The sequence below is a fragment of the Nuphar pumila genome, chromosome 2 (genome assembly GCF_984573655.1).
Source record: "Nuphar pumila chromosome 2, dmNupPumi1.hap1.1, whole genome shotgun sequence".
Classification (NCBI taxonomy): domain Eukaryota; kingdom Viridiplantae; phylum Streptophyta; class Magnoliopsida; order Nymphaeales; family Nymphaeaceae; genus Nuphar; species Nuphar pumila.
This window is the reverse complement of record NC_143250.1, coordinates 112001187-112014900: the sequence shown is the minus strand read 5'-3', so window position 1 is coordinate 112014900 and position 13714 is coordinate 112001187. Positions and strand designations below refer to the sequence as shown.

The following is a 13714-nucleotide window of genomic DNA, read 5'->3' as shown; positions in this document are numbered from 1 at the left end:
CTACTCCAAGTGACAATATTTGGGCCAATAAAAACACAATATCCTGAAACCAACCTACGCTCATCAGGGTCCCCACCCCAATCTGCATCACAATATGTAAGTAGACGGTGTCCTGTAGTGAAGCTTTCATCTTTGTGATAGAGCAATCCATCTCCAATAGTCCCTTTCAGATATCTGAGAATACGCTTAATACATTCCATATGACAATCAGTGGGAGCATGCATAAACTGAGATGCTTGATTTACAGCATAAGCAATGTCAGGTCTTGTAAATGTAAGATATTGCAACATACCAACAATGCGGCGATATAAAGTGGAATCATGATATAATTGGCCTTCTTTTGCACTAAACTTATGATTTAAGACAGATGGGGTGCTGAGAGGTTTACAATTAATCATACCAGTGGTGTGAAGAATGTCAAGAGTATACTTGTGTTGACTTAGAGTGAGTCGATCATCTTGTCTATCGACTTCAACTCCCAAGAAGTATCGCAATGGGCCTAAGTCCTTCATCTTGAATTTGGCCATGAGTAAAGACTTGACCAAGGCAATATGTGCATCATCACTCCCAGTGATAATGATGTCATCAACATATATAAGAACCCAAGTAGTAACATGATCATTCTTATACATAAATAAAGAATGATCAAGTATACTCTTAGAAAAGCCATGCTGCTGAATTTCCATGGAGAAACTCTCAAACCAAGACCGAGATGCCTGTTTTAAACCATAAAGAGACCTTCTCAATTTACAAACCCATGTAGCCGCATCATGTTCACTATATCCAGGAGGTTGCTCCATATACACCTCTTCCTTCAAGTCCCCATGTAGGAACGCATTCTTGACATCCAACTGGCTAAGAGACCAACCATGCTGAAGTGCCAAAGTGAGGATCAAACTAATGGTGCCAATTTTGACAACAGGGCTAAAAGTTTCCTCATAATCTTGCCCATATTGTTGTGTGAATCCGCGTGCAACAAGGCGAGCTTTATATCTTTCAATGCTACCATCTGGTTTACGCTTGATCTTGTAAACCCATTTGGAACCAACAACATTTCTATCAACAGGTCGAGGAACAATATCCCATGTATGACATTCATGAAGTGCTACCATTTCTTCGTTCATAGCTTCAACCCAAGCTCGAGAATGGGCTGCCTGATGGAAAGTAGACGGCTCTTTCTCTTTGGCCACATTGGTTAGAAACAACTGAAAGTCAAGAGAAAAATTGTTGTAACTAACCCAACGATGGATAGGATGCCTTTCACGTGTGGATCGTCGAAGAGGGGGAGCCTCGTGAGATGGAATTGAAGGGGCTCCTCGACGGGCATAAACCAAACCTGAAAACTGTGAAGGTGCATCCTGGATGATGGAGTTGTCTGCTTCAAACTGAATTGGTTCATCAACAACAGGATCTCTGATAGAGTCATATAGCAAAGTATCACAAAGCCATGGATCATAAGTAGTTTGCTCATATACCTGAGAAGTATCACAAGTGCTGAAATGGTCATCATCAAAAACAACATTTCTAGACACCTTAATCTTACCCAAAATAGGATCATAACATCTATATCCTTTATACCCATCGGCATATCCCAGAAATCTGCACTGAACTGCTCTGTCCTGAAACTTGTTACGTAAAGAATGATCCACATGGACATAACAAATGCATCCGAAAGCATGCAAATCATCATAAGAAGGGTGAGAACCGTGAAGCAAATAATAAGGAGACTGATCTCCTAATAATTCCATAGGCAACCTGTTAATGATATGCACTGCAGTGTGAAAGGCCTCAGTCCAAAGAGAGAAAGAAATATCAATATTGTGCATCATACTTAACGCGGTTTCAACAATATGCCGATGCTTACGTTCTGCTACTCCATTCTGTTGTGGAGTGTAAGGACAAGAGGAGTTACGTGTGATGCCATGGTCCTTTAAATATTCACTAAAATCATGAGATATGTATTCTCCACCACCATCACACTGGAAATAAGTGATATTTGAATTGAAAAGGTTCTGAACAAGAGCATGGAATTGTTTGAAAAGTTTGAACACTTCAGATTTAGATTTCATAAAGTAAATCCAAGTGTAACGAGTGAAAGAGTCAAGAAATAACACATAATAACGAGAGCCAGATAGAGATGAAACAGGAGTTGGGCCCCAAACATCAGAGTGAATAATTTCAAATGGCTTGAAAGCTCTTTTATTGATACTTTGAAAGGGAAGTACATGACTCTTGCAGACATTACAACTAGGACACTTATGATCTAATTTGACTTTGGGAATAAAACCCTGAGAAGACAATTTGTCAAGGAACCCTTGACTACAATGACCTAACCGACGATGCCAAGAAACTGGCTTATTACATTGCATAACAGAAGAAGACTGACTCAAATAAGCAGGAAAAGATGGAGACACGGTAGATGACGTCTTCAAAGTCCCGGGGGCTGCTTCGAAGACGTACATGTTTCCGCGTCGTTCACCCTTAGCGAGCATCTTCTTTGTTCGAAGGTCCTTAAGACAAACAGAAGACGGAGTAAATTCCATGGATGAATTTGTTTCATCAACCAATTTAGAAACAGATAAAATGTTTTTCTCAATGGCAGGAGTGAGTAAGACATTTTTCAATGGTAGTGTAGATTGTGACAAAGAGAGAGATGCATTTCCAGTATGAGAAATAGGGTGGTGGGAACCATCTCCCGTGACAATAGTGCCAGTGCCAATATAAGGAACCATGTTGGAAAGTTTACCTGCATCAGAAGTAACATGTGCGGCTGCTCCAGAATCAATATACTAAACTCCATCATCATTCTGACGCAAATTCATGTTGTTAAATGCAGTCATCAGAATTTGTTGCACATCATGTGGCAACCCTGCACTCTGTCCCTGATCAGTACCCTGATGTGCTCGAAAATTTCCCTGCGGCTGCCCCTGAAACTGTCTAACATTCATCTGTCCAGCTCTTGGTCCTGGCCTCCCTGCCTTATTGCGATTCTGTGGGTTGTGCCAACAATCTGCTTTCACATGGCCACGCTTGTTGCAATGGAAGCAAGTAGGGACACGAGTACCTCTAGTGGCAGGTGGAGCAGTAGGAGTAGGAAGGAGTCCTCCACGGCCCATATGAGCAGCAGGTGGACGAAATGAGGTAGACCCAGATGTAAACATGACAGGATGAGGATCATCAATAAGATGATCTTGAGTCAAACTAACTTCATACTGTAGGAGTTTGGCCTGTAAATCCTCAAAGCATGGAAGTGTAGAGGCAACCTGTAATGCAGTGCAAAACATACGATATTGGGGCCCAAGGCTTCCCAATACCTGCTGAACAACATCTCTGTCAGAAACAGGATATCCAATAGCGGCCAACTGATCAATGATAATTTTGATATCCCCTAGAAATTCAGTAATGGTCTTAGTTCCCTTTCGCATAGATTGGAACTGCCATTTCAGTTGAAGTGCACGTGATTCAGAAACCTGTGAATAAGAGTGAGCAAGATGTCTCCATAGTTCTGCAGCAGTAAAATGGTCAGAGATAGTTTGTAATATACGATCAGATAACGTGGCAGTCAAATAGGCAACCACAGATTGGTCCTTCTGAAACCAAACATCATACGCAGGATTTGGAATAACAATGCAACTCACCTTCCCATCATTACCAGTTACCTCTTGCGTAATAGTCATAGGTGGGGCGGGTGATCCCCCATCCAGATGCCCGGAAAGACCATGACTTCGGATAAACGGCATAATTTGGCGTTTCCAAAGTAAGTAGTTATCATGAGTTAATTTGTGAGAAACAAGTTGAGAAAGAAATCCGGGGCTGATTTTAGAATCCATAAGGAAGAAGATCAAAGATGAATCAAACAGCACGACAGAAATTCGTAGGTTGTATGGACAGAACCGTACGGACAGAACCGTACGGACAGAACCGTACGGACAGAAATTTTTGAGTTTTGGAAATCACGATTTTTTTTTTAGTTAATCGTGCAGAATGTACGATTTATCAACTATATTGCAAGAAATAGATAAGAAATCACAAGAAGTTTGAGAAAAGAGGTTGATAAAATTGGGGATAACAGAATATGTAAGAAGGAAAAGATGCACGATATGAGGAAATGAAGAAACGACGTCGAAATATAGTGATTCAACGGAGAAACAACAGAGAAAAGATGAAAAAAAAACACTTTCCTTGAGAACGCCCAAAAACACACGTCAAGGTCCTTAGGGGCCTTCCAGATGATCGTGATTACCACGCCCTTGGCTCTGATACCATGTGAGAAATCAGATGTGGGAGTCACCTTACTATCGTAGCAAGAGATAGAGAGAGAGGTAAGAGGGAAGAGAGAAAAAAAAATGTTGGGCGGCAATGATGTCTTCTCCCCTTTCTATTGATATTTATATGTTGTACGAGTGGTACAATACAGTACAATAGTACAATACAGTACATTATGCTGTACAATACAGTACAATACAGTACAGTAGTACAATACAGTACAGTATGCTGTACAAGTGGTACAATACAGTACAAAAATATATTCATTTACATATACATATTTAACACTCTGCGAGCAGAGGGTGCAGGGAGGGGCCGAGCCCCTCCCCTGCGAGCAGAGGGTGCAGGGAGGGGGGCCGAGCCCCTCTTCTGCGTGCAAAGGGTGCAAGGAGGGAGGCTACGAGCAGAGGGTGCAGGAGGGTCGACATACCTGACGGAGGGGGAGACGGTGGCTGCCTGTCGCCGGAGTTCGGATCGCCGGCGTGGTTGCAGGAGAAAGCTGCAGGGGCTGAGGGGAGAGGCAAAATCGAGAGGGTAAGCCCCTCTCCCTGTCGATAAACCCCTTTTAGGGTTCGGCTGCCAAAAAAAATTTGGATCTGGGTCAGGTTTGGACCCGACCCGGATCCAAAACATAATTTAAAACTCGAAATGGACAATTTTGGACTCGGTCAAAGTTGACCGAGTCCAAAATGTGGACGGACTCGGCCCGGACTCGTTGACCGAGTCCGACTCGGCGTTGACCGAGTCCGGGCCGAGTCCGAAGCCGCACCCGAGTCCGTGCGTGTCGACGCGGGTGCGGCAACCCTTTAGCCGAGTCCGTGTGACATAGAATGTTATTGATTGCGTATACATACATCAGTTCAAGTTTTTAGCATCCACCCATTCTTCCTAACATGTTCAGGGCAACAAAAGTTCATGCTTTACACATTTGTCCAAGTGCAGAATAACACTTCAAATAATTCATTTATAGATATTAGTTCACGAGTTCTTGACTATATGTATGAACAAGAAAGAGTTTAAAACTTATGGCACTCAAACTCTGGAACCATCACATTAAGCATAACGGCATACAGTTAGATGTGGAATGGTCTAAACAGCGTGCGACAAAATATTAAATGCAATGACACAAAAATGCATACATCTATCCACTCTATCAAGTATCAACTGCGGGAATATCAAGAGCATTGATCAATTCCTACAACACACTGAAAGAGGTAACTGGTAAGCTATCACAAGCAAGCTTTTGTGCTTCCTTGTGTCTGTGTGAACGACAATACTGATTGTCATACATTTTTATAATGTCTACATCATAATTCTTTTAAAGATGATACCGACTTGAATGCTGAATTATCAATGGTAAATTGAACAAATTTCTTAATATACTTTATCTTCATACTTTAGTTCAGACATTTGGGCCAGAAACCATCATGGCTGACCTTTTGCTGTAAACTGCTACCTTCAAGCACTCTCTGAATTATTAAACTAAGTCCTTTTAATATTCCATATTTATGAAGGTGCCATCAATTTTCATGAAGGTGGGCCATTTTTCGCAGATTGATGACATTAGTTGAATGATAATGGCGTTCTTTCAAATTCTTTATTTTGTGATTGTTGTGGACATAATATAACTTCATTTGAAAGTGAAATTTCTGAGTCAGTGATTATTTTTTTGCTTTTATATGACCAGGTTTCTCTGTTGCATTTAGCTGAAATAACCGAAAAAGGTGTCACATTTCAGGTATGTTTATTTTTTTCCTTTTTTATTCTGAATTAAGCTGCATGTATATGGACTGTAAATTTACCGAAATAGATCTGTCAATTACAGGATGCTCTTGTGAGTTTTGCCTGGTAATTCAGTACTATGGTTCTTTCTGTAGACAAGGATCGCTTCTCCTCCTTTTTTGGTTAACATCTCTCCTTCTAAGAGAAGCATCACCCAAGGACTATCCTTTTTAAGCATCCCCAAGTCTTGCCTTATTTGGGAGTATCTCTACTTCCTCTAGGCTACCCAAGTGTGCTTCCTTCTCAGTTAGCCATTGGATGTAGAGTCGATGCAACTGAGTTTTTTTTTCCTTTAATAATTTTATATTTATCTATGATGATAGGTTCTGGTTTCATTGAACCTCCTCATGTCAATTTACCTTTATTGACCATGATGTATCCTTCATTATGAAATTCTATCATAATTTGACAATTAGAAAGGAAAACTTGATCTCTAGCTTGGAGTATCACCCTTGTTTCCCTTGTATTTCTTATCTGTCAAAAAAAACTTGAAGCTCAAACAAGCAGTTACAAGTGCAGTTAGAGAAGATAAAATGCACTACTTTTCTGTTTGATAGGTAGTCTACTTCACGTCAAAACTATGGAGAAAGGCAGTTTTAGGCATCGAGAAACTAACAATTATGAATGCAATGTTCATCTGAATGATTATGTGACTGGTCATGGGGGAAATAAATTTGGTCACTAATCGAATTGCTGGTCTCTTTGTTTAAGATATTTGCTCTTCTAAATGGGAGTAGGTGGTAGCTGCCTACCACTTTTCTAGCCTACCGCCAGCCTACCAAGCTTTTGAAGTTTTTTTCCCATGTTTTCCTCTTGATCTGACCTTAACAGATATGTTCTACATGCTTGGTTTTACATGAATTGACTCTTAGTTCGTCTGATTCCGACATGCAGGTAGGTTTTTATAAGGTTTAAAAATCAACGGTCTGAAATTTTCATAAATATTCAGGGCTTAAAAATCATGTTTTTTTGTCGAACATGATCTAAGTGTCGTTTCCTAGCAAATCAACCATGCTGAACACATCTGCAGGGTCAGATTTGTGAAATCAACCTGAAAACACCCACTCGTTTGTGGTAGCACTGGTAGGCTGTGTTAAAATATGTATTCGTGTGTGTGTGTATATATATATATAATACCTGATAGGGGTATTTTTGTCTTTTCACATAGTTATTTTTAGAAAACAACTATTTTTTAATTTAGCTTTTATAAATACATTTATTTTTTTATTTTTTTTCCTTTTTGCAATAACAAAAAAGGGGCCCCACCATATAGTCGGTGGGCCCCCCAACAGTCACAAATGTGACTGTTGGGGGCTCCCAACGACTCCATGGGAGCCCTCTTTTTGGCTCTCCTTTTGAGGCCATGTGGCCTCCCTTCTCATTTCTTTTTGTATAAGTAGGGGTGAACCCCTTTGTATTTTCTTCATGCTTGAGAGCTCTCTCTCTCTCTCAGTAAAGAAGTTTTTTATATTTTTGCCTTTCACAAGTATGTATTGTCCCTTAGTGGACTTGGCTATTGTCTCTTTTGTTTGTCCATTGTAGGACATTGCAAGTGCTTATAGCACTCTTTATATTTTCGCATATCTCATTACATAGTATAAGAGTCACTCGGTTCTTAGAGGAGAAAACATGGTACGTATATTTCTTATCTATTGTCTCCCTTCTTCTCACTTCTTGGTGGCATTATGGAAGCAAAAATCGACCTATCCTTCAAACTCAATGGAAAGAACTACATGATGTGGGCATCGGCTACGGAGAACAACCTCAAAGGTAAGAAACTTTGGGGGTATGTTATGGGTTCCATTTCAGAACCTAGATTGAAGCTCACAAAGATCGAAGGTGGCAAAAAAAAGGCTCTTGAAGGAGATACTCGCCTTGAAGCCATTAAAAATTATCAAAAAGAAGTTGAAGATTGGGAAAACAATCACGCAAAAATCCTTGTTTGGTTCATGAACAATGTCAAACTCAAGGTATGTGCTAATATAGCTAAATTTCGCCGGGCCAATGAGGCTTGGTTTTTTATGAAGGGTATGTATACCCAAAAGGATCTTGCAAGAGCATATTTTTTGCAAGAAAAAATTAGAATCACCAAACAAGGTGATTCAAGTATTCAAGATTACTATAATGTTTTAAATCCACTATGAGATGAGTTGGCTCTTTTAGAGCCAAAATGAGTTGCTATGGAAGATGTCGAGTTATGACAAAAGCAAATTGAACAAGATCGATTGTTCCAATTCTTATTTGGGTTACGTCCCGAATTTGAGCAAGTGAGGTCATCACTTCTTCGTAGATCTATCTTTCCTCCAATGGAGGATGCCATTGCCGAAATCACTCAAGAAGAAACAAGGCTTGGCATGAGTAAGAATGTTGATGAAGTACTTGCTTTATCCAAACCCAACAACAATGTAAAAACCTATAACCCCCCCACTTTGGTAAACAAGAAAACTACAATAGAGGAAGAAAAATGATTGTTTGCCATCATACTATGAGCCGGGTCACATTAAACTCGCTTGCCCAAAGCTCAGTGGAACTTTCAAACCTAAGGTGGCCTCTCTTGAATAATCTACCGCCAAAGAAGATGAAGGCAAGAATGGTGACCTCAAAGAGACCCTTGGTCAAATATCTATGGCTCTTCAACAAATCCTTAAAGCTATTTCCTCCACACTGGGTGCGGTCATTGCGTCTACGTCATCACCCGATACGTACTCTTGGATTTTAGACTCTGAAGCATCTTTTCATATTGACTCCCCATGAAAATGCCTTAGTCGATGTTTGCACCAATTCAAAAGGCTCTTGTGTTTCTACGACCGATGGAACTTTTTTGAAAATTTCTAGTATTGGAACTCTAAACTCAAAAAATTCTCAAAATCTTTTTGTTCTAAAAGTTAGAGTTGTTCCAAAACTCAATTTAAAACTTTTTTCGGTCTCCCAAATTGCCGACCATGGATGTGAAATATCTTTCTCATCTAATGGTTGCTTTGTGCAGGATCTCCGGTCCGGGAAGCGGATTGGGCAAGGCCATAGGAAGAGGGACCTCTACTATATGGATCATCTAAACCTTCCTACAAACTAATTTTGTTCTTATGTTCAAGAAAAAAGTATTAAAACTTGGCATAAAAGGCTTGGTCATCCAAGCTATTAAAAAATATATCTTTTTCCGTTTGGAAACAAATTTTGTAAGGAAAAAGGCATTAATTGCAAAGATTGTATTTTTGGAAAAATGAAGTCTATTCCTTTTCCAACTAGAACTTTTCTTTCTTCAAGACCCTTTGAATTGGTGCACTCAGATGTTTGGGGTCCATCTCCGGTCATGTCTAAATGAGGTTACTCCTACTATGTCACTTTCATCGATGACTTTACTCGATATGTTTGGATCTATTTTCTTAGTCACAAATCATAAGTGTTTTCCTTTAAAGAATTTCATATAAAAATTCAAAATCAATTTGAAAGTAATATATCCACTTTGAGAACCGATTCCGGTGGTGAATGATATCTAATAAATTCCAAAATTATTTAACTCAAAATAGAATTTGTCACGAAAAATCATGCCCTAAAACTCCACAACAAAACGGACTAGCGAAAAGAAAGCATAGGCATATTATAGAAACCGCTAGAACATTTTTTGTCTCTAAAAATTTTTCAAATTTTTTTTGGGCCGAAGCCGTCTTAACCTCAACATACCTAATCAATAGAATGCCTTCCTTAAAATTAAAGAATGCCTTTCCTTATGAAAAACTTCTTAAATTCTCTCCGGCTTTTAATCGGCTTCGCATTTTTGGTTGTAAATGCTTTGTTCTCTTACATAAGAGAGATAAGTTGTCTCCAAAGGCAATTGAATGCGTTTTTCTAGGTTATGGGGAAAATAAAAAAGGCTATAGGTGTTTTGATTTATAAAATGATAATCTGTATGTTTCAAAAGATGTAACTTTCTTAGAAGATGAGAATGGTTTTAAAAAAATGGAAAAATCAAATGAAAGTGATTATATGTTTTTACGTTATCTTATTGATGACATAAATGATGATTCTATGAATCATCTTGAAAGTATAGAAGACACTAGTGATGTGTCCAATTTTGATGTGTCACCACCAAGTAATGGTACTAGTAATGAAAATATTAATGTTTACACCCGAAGAGATCAAGAAAGGCCTATTAGTGCCTTAGAGAAATACTCTCAAATTTTCGAATCTTCAGAAGAGCCCCCCATTCGGCACTCTTCTAGAGAATCAATACCACATAATAGGTCTGTATCCTATGAGTCTTTAGCACCCAATTAACGGGCATGCTTGATAACCTTACATTCATATTATGAACCCGCTCATTATAATCAAGCTAAAACTCTATCACATTGGGTTGAAGCAATGAAAATAGAATTAGATGCGCTAAAAAAGGCTAATACTTGAGAAATAGTCAAACTCCTTCCGCATAAAAAACCTATTGGATGTCGTTGGGTCTTTAAAGTTAAAATTAAAAACGATGGATCCTTTGAAAGATATAAAGCCAGGTTAGTAGCGAAGGGATATTCGCAAGAATATGGAATTGATTATGAGGAAACATTCGCTCCTATAGCAAGAATGGCTAGTGTCAGAACTCTAATAACTGTCACATCAACCAAAAAATGACCTATATATCAACTCGATGTGAAAAATGCTTTTCTAAATAGGAATTTAAACGAAGAAGTATATATGGATCCACCACCTGAAATTAATATTGGACAAGGTCAAACTCTTAAAAGCCTCCAAGGCTTAGTATGATCGTTTTAGTGATATCATGCTTAAATTAGGATTTCACTCATGTTATATTGACACTGCTCTCTTTGTTAAAAGTGCAGGTACTAGCATTGTTATCTTATTACTTTATGTTGATGACATGATTATCATTGAGAATGATCAAAATAATATTGTTGATGTTAAAACCATGTTAAAAAATAATTTTGACATGTCTGATTTAGGCTTCTTTAGATATTTTCCTGGTATTGAAGTCACATATTCTCCTAGAGAATATATTTTGTCACAGATGAAGCTTGCTTTAGATATATGTACCAAGTCTGGCATTTCAGATGATAAAAATGTAGAGACTCCAGAGGTCATTAATGCCAAATTAAGGTTGGAGGACAAGATTCTTTTGGAAGATCCTACACCCTACAGACAACTCATTGGATCTCTCACTTACCTAACCATCACTAGACCAGACATCGCTCATGCGGTTCACTCTGCAAGGCAATTTCAACATGCTCCTACAACTGTGCATATGAGCTCTGTGCTTTGGGTCATCCGATACATCAAAAACACTATAAATAAAGGGCTATTTCTATCCTCATCTTCTTCATTAAATCTTCTTGCTTATGCTGATACAGATTGAGGAGGTAACCCTAATGATAGAATCTTAACTACCAGTTTTTGTGTCTTTTTAGAAGATTCCTTAATTACCTGGAGATGCAAGAAGCAACAAAAAGTCTCGCTATCTTCTACTAAAGCTGAATATCGGGCTATGACAACCACAACAATGGAACTAATTTGGCTTTGCAGTTTTCTCAAAGACATGGGGGTTGATATTGCTCAAGCTTCAAAGTTATGCTGTGACAACAAGAGTACTATATATATTGCAAGCAATCACACCTTCCACGAGCGCACCAAACATATCGAGATGGACTGTCATTATGTTCAGGATGAATTTTTATGAGAAACAATTACTCTTCCATATGTCACTTCAGAATATCAGTTGGCGGATTTATTTACTAAATCCCTTCTTGCTCCCCGCTTCATGTTTCTTCTTGGCAAACTTTTCGTCATCTTCCCTTAAAGTTTGAGGAGGGGTGTTAAAATATGTATGTATATATATACCTGATAGGGGTATTTTTGTCTTTTCACATAGTTGTCTTTAGAAAATAACTATTTTTTAATTTAGCTTTTATAAATACATTTAGTTTTTTATTTTTTTTCTTTTTTGCAATAACCAAAAAGGGGCCCCACCATAGAGTCGTTGGGGCCCCCAACGACTCCATGGGAGCCCCATTTTTGGCTCTCCTTTTGAGGCCATATGGCCTCCCTTCTTCTCATTTTTTTTTGTATAAATAGGGGTGAACCTCTTTGTATTTTCTTCATGCTTGAGAGCTCTCTCTCTCTCTCAATCAATAAAGAGGCTTTTATATTTTTGCCTTTCTCAAGGCTTGTGCATGTATTGTCCCTTAGTGGACTTGGCTATTGTATCTTTTGTTTGTCCATTGTAGGACATTGCAAGTGCTTATAGCACTCTTTATATTTCCACATATCTCATTACAGGCTGGCGGTAGGCCAGAAAAGTGGTAGGCAGCTACAACTTTTCCTTTCATGAAAAATTATGTTCAAAATTTTTCCATAATTATGGTTATGTTCCAAACAAGACGATTTGGGATTTCTTTGAGTCATTCTTCTGGTGAGCGTATATGTCAACTTTGGCAGTAGGAATTTCATTAAATACACATCTCACATGGAATGTCGATTTAGTAAGCAACGAAATAGAGATGGGAGTGTAGTGAAGCTTGGTGAGCAAGAAATACCGGTGGATGATTCTTTCAAATATTTGGGATCTATCATTCAAAAGTATGGAGAAATTGATGGAGATGTAAATCATAGGATAAAGGTTGGGTGGATGAAATGGAAGAGTGTAACTGGAGTGTTGTGCGATCGTAGAATGCCATTGCCGTTGAAGAAAAAGTTTTATAGGACGATTATTAGGCCCGCTTTACTATATGGTACGGAATGTTGGGCTGCCAAGAGACATCATATTAAAAAAATGAGTGTAGCTGAGATGCGTATGCTGAGATGGATGTGTTAAAATACAATAAAAGATAAGATTCAAAATGAGGAGATACGTAAAAAGGTAGGCGTTGCACCCATTGAAAATAAGATGAGAGAGAATCGTTTACGGTGGTTTGGACATATTCGACGTAGGCCTAATGATGCTCCAGTTAGAAGGATGGAGAAATGGGAAAATATATTAGTTAAAAGAGGTCGGGGTAGGCCTAGGAAGACATGGATGGAGGTGATAGGAAAGGATATGAATGCTTTGAACCTCACCGAGGACATGGCATTGGATAGAAATGAATGGAGGAGAAGGATTCATGTGGAAGACCCAGAATGATTTTCTTTGTTGGTTTAGATCGCCGACCCCAATTGTTTTGGGATGAAGGCGTAGTTGTTGTTGTTGTTGTTGTACACATCTCACATGTATTTTGAATGAAGGCTCTGTTCGGGAGCTGGTGTTGGGAGGGATATCAGAACGGTGATGAGGACGGTGATGGCTCAGTGGAGATGGCAGTTGAGTGCACTGTGGACAACATCATCCTTGCAAGGGTGTAGTTGAACTCTGAAATTTATAACGAGTGGAGCGTCCAAACCAAACATCGGAGACAAGTGGGGATTCCAGAAATCCCACCTCCATTTCTGACACCAGCTCCCAAACAGAGCCCAATTGGTATGCATATGTTGTGGCTGGAAAGGGACTACCATTGCTGGCTCTGTTCATCTGAGTCCACATTTCCCCTTTTTTCTACTTCTTCACAGACTAGCCTATGTTTCTTAGTGATCGAGTGAAACACTTCTTGTGGAAGAGTCACCAATCAGTTAGAGGTGAACACTGGGTCAGGTACTTCCAGGTACCCAACATAGGATGGTCTGGGTTTAGGCT

The 13714-nt window shown here is 39.1% G+C and overlaps 1 protein-coding gene across 1 annotated transcript in view; it reads left to right on the top strand.

The window, feature by feature from the left end:
- Positions 1-13714, top strand: part of LOC149846759 (uncharacterized) — a 41282-nt gene that overhangs the window by 15438 nt on the left and 12130 nt on the right. The window contains exon 4 of the mRNA XM_089998140.1: positions 5954-6004. Coding sequence (XP_089854266.1) covers positions 5954-6004 — 51 coding nt within the window. The remainder of the gene's footprint in view (positions 1-5953; positions 6005-13714) is intronic.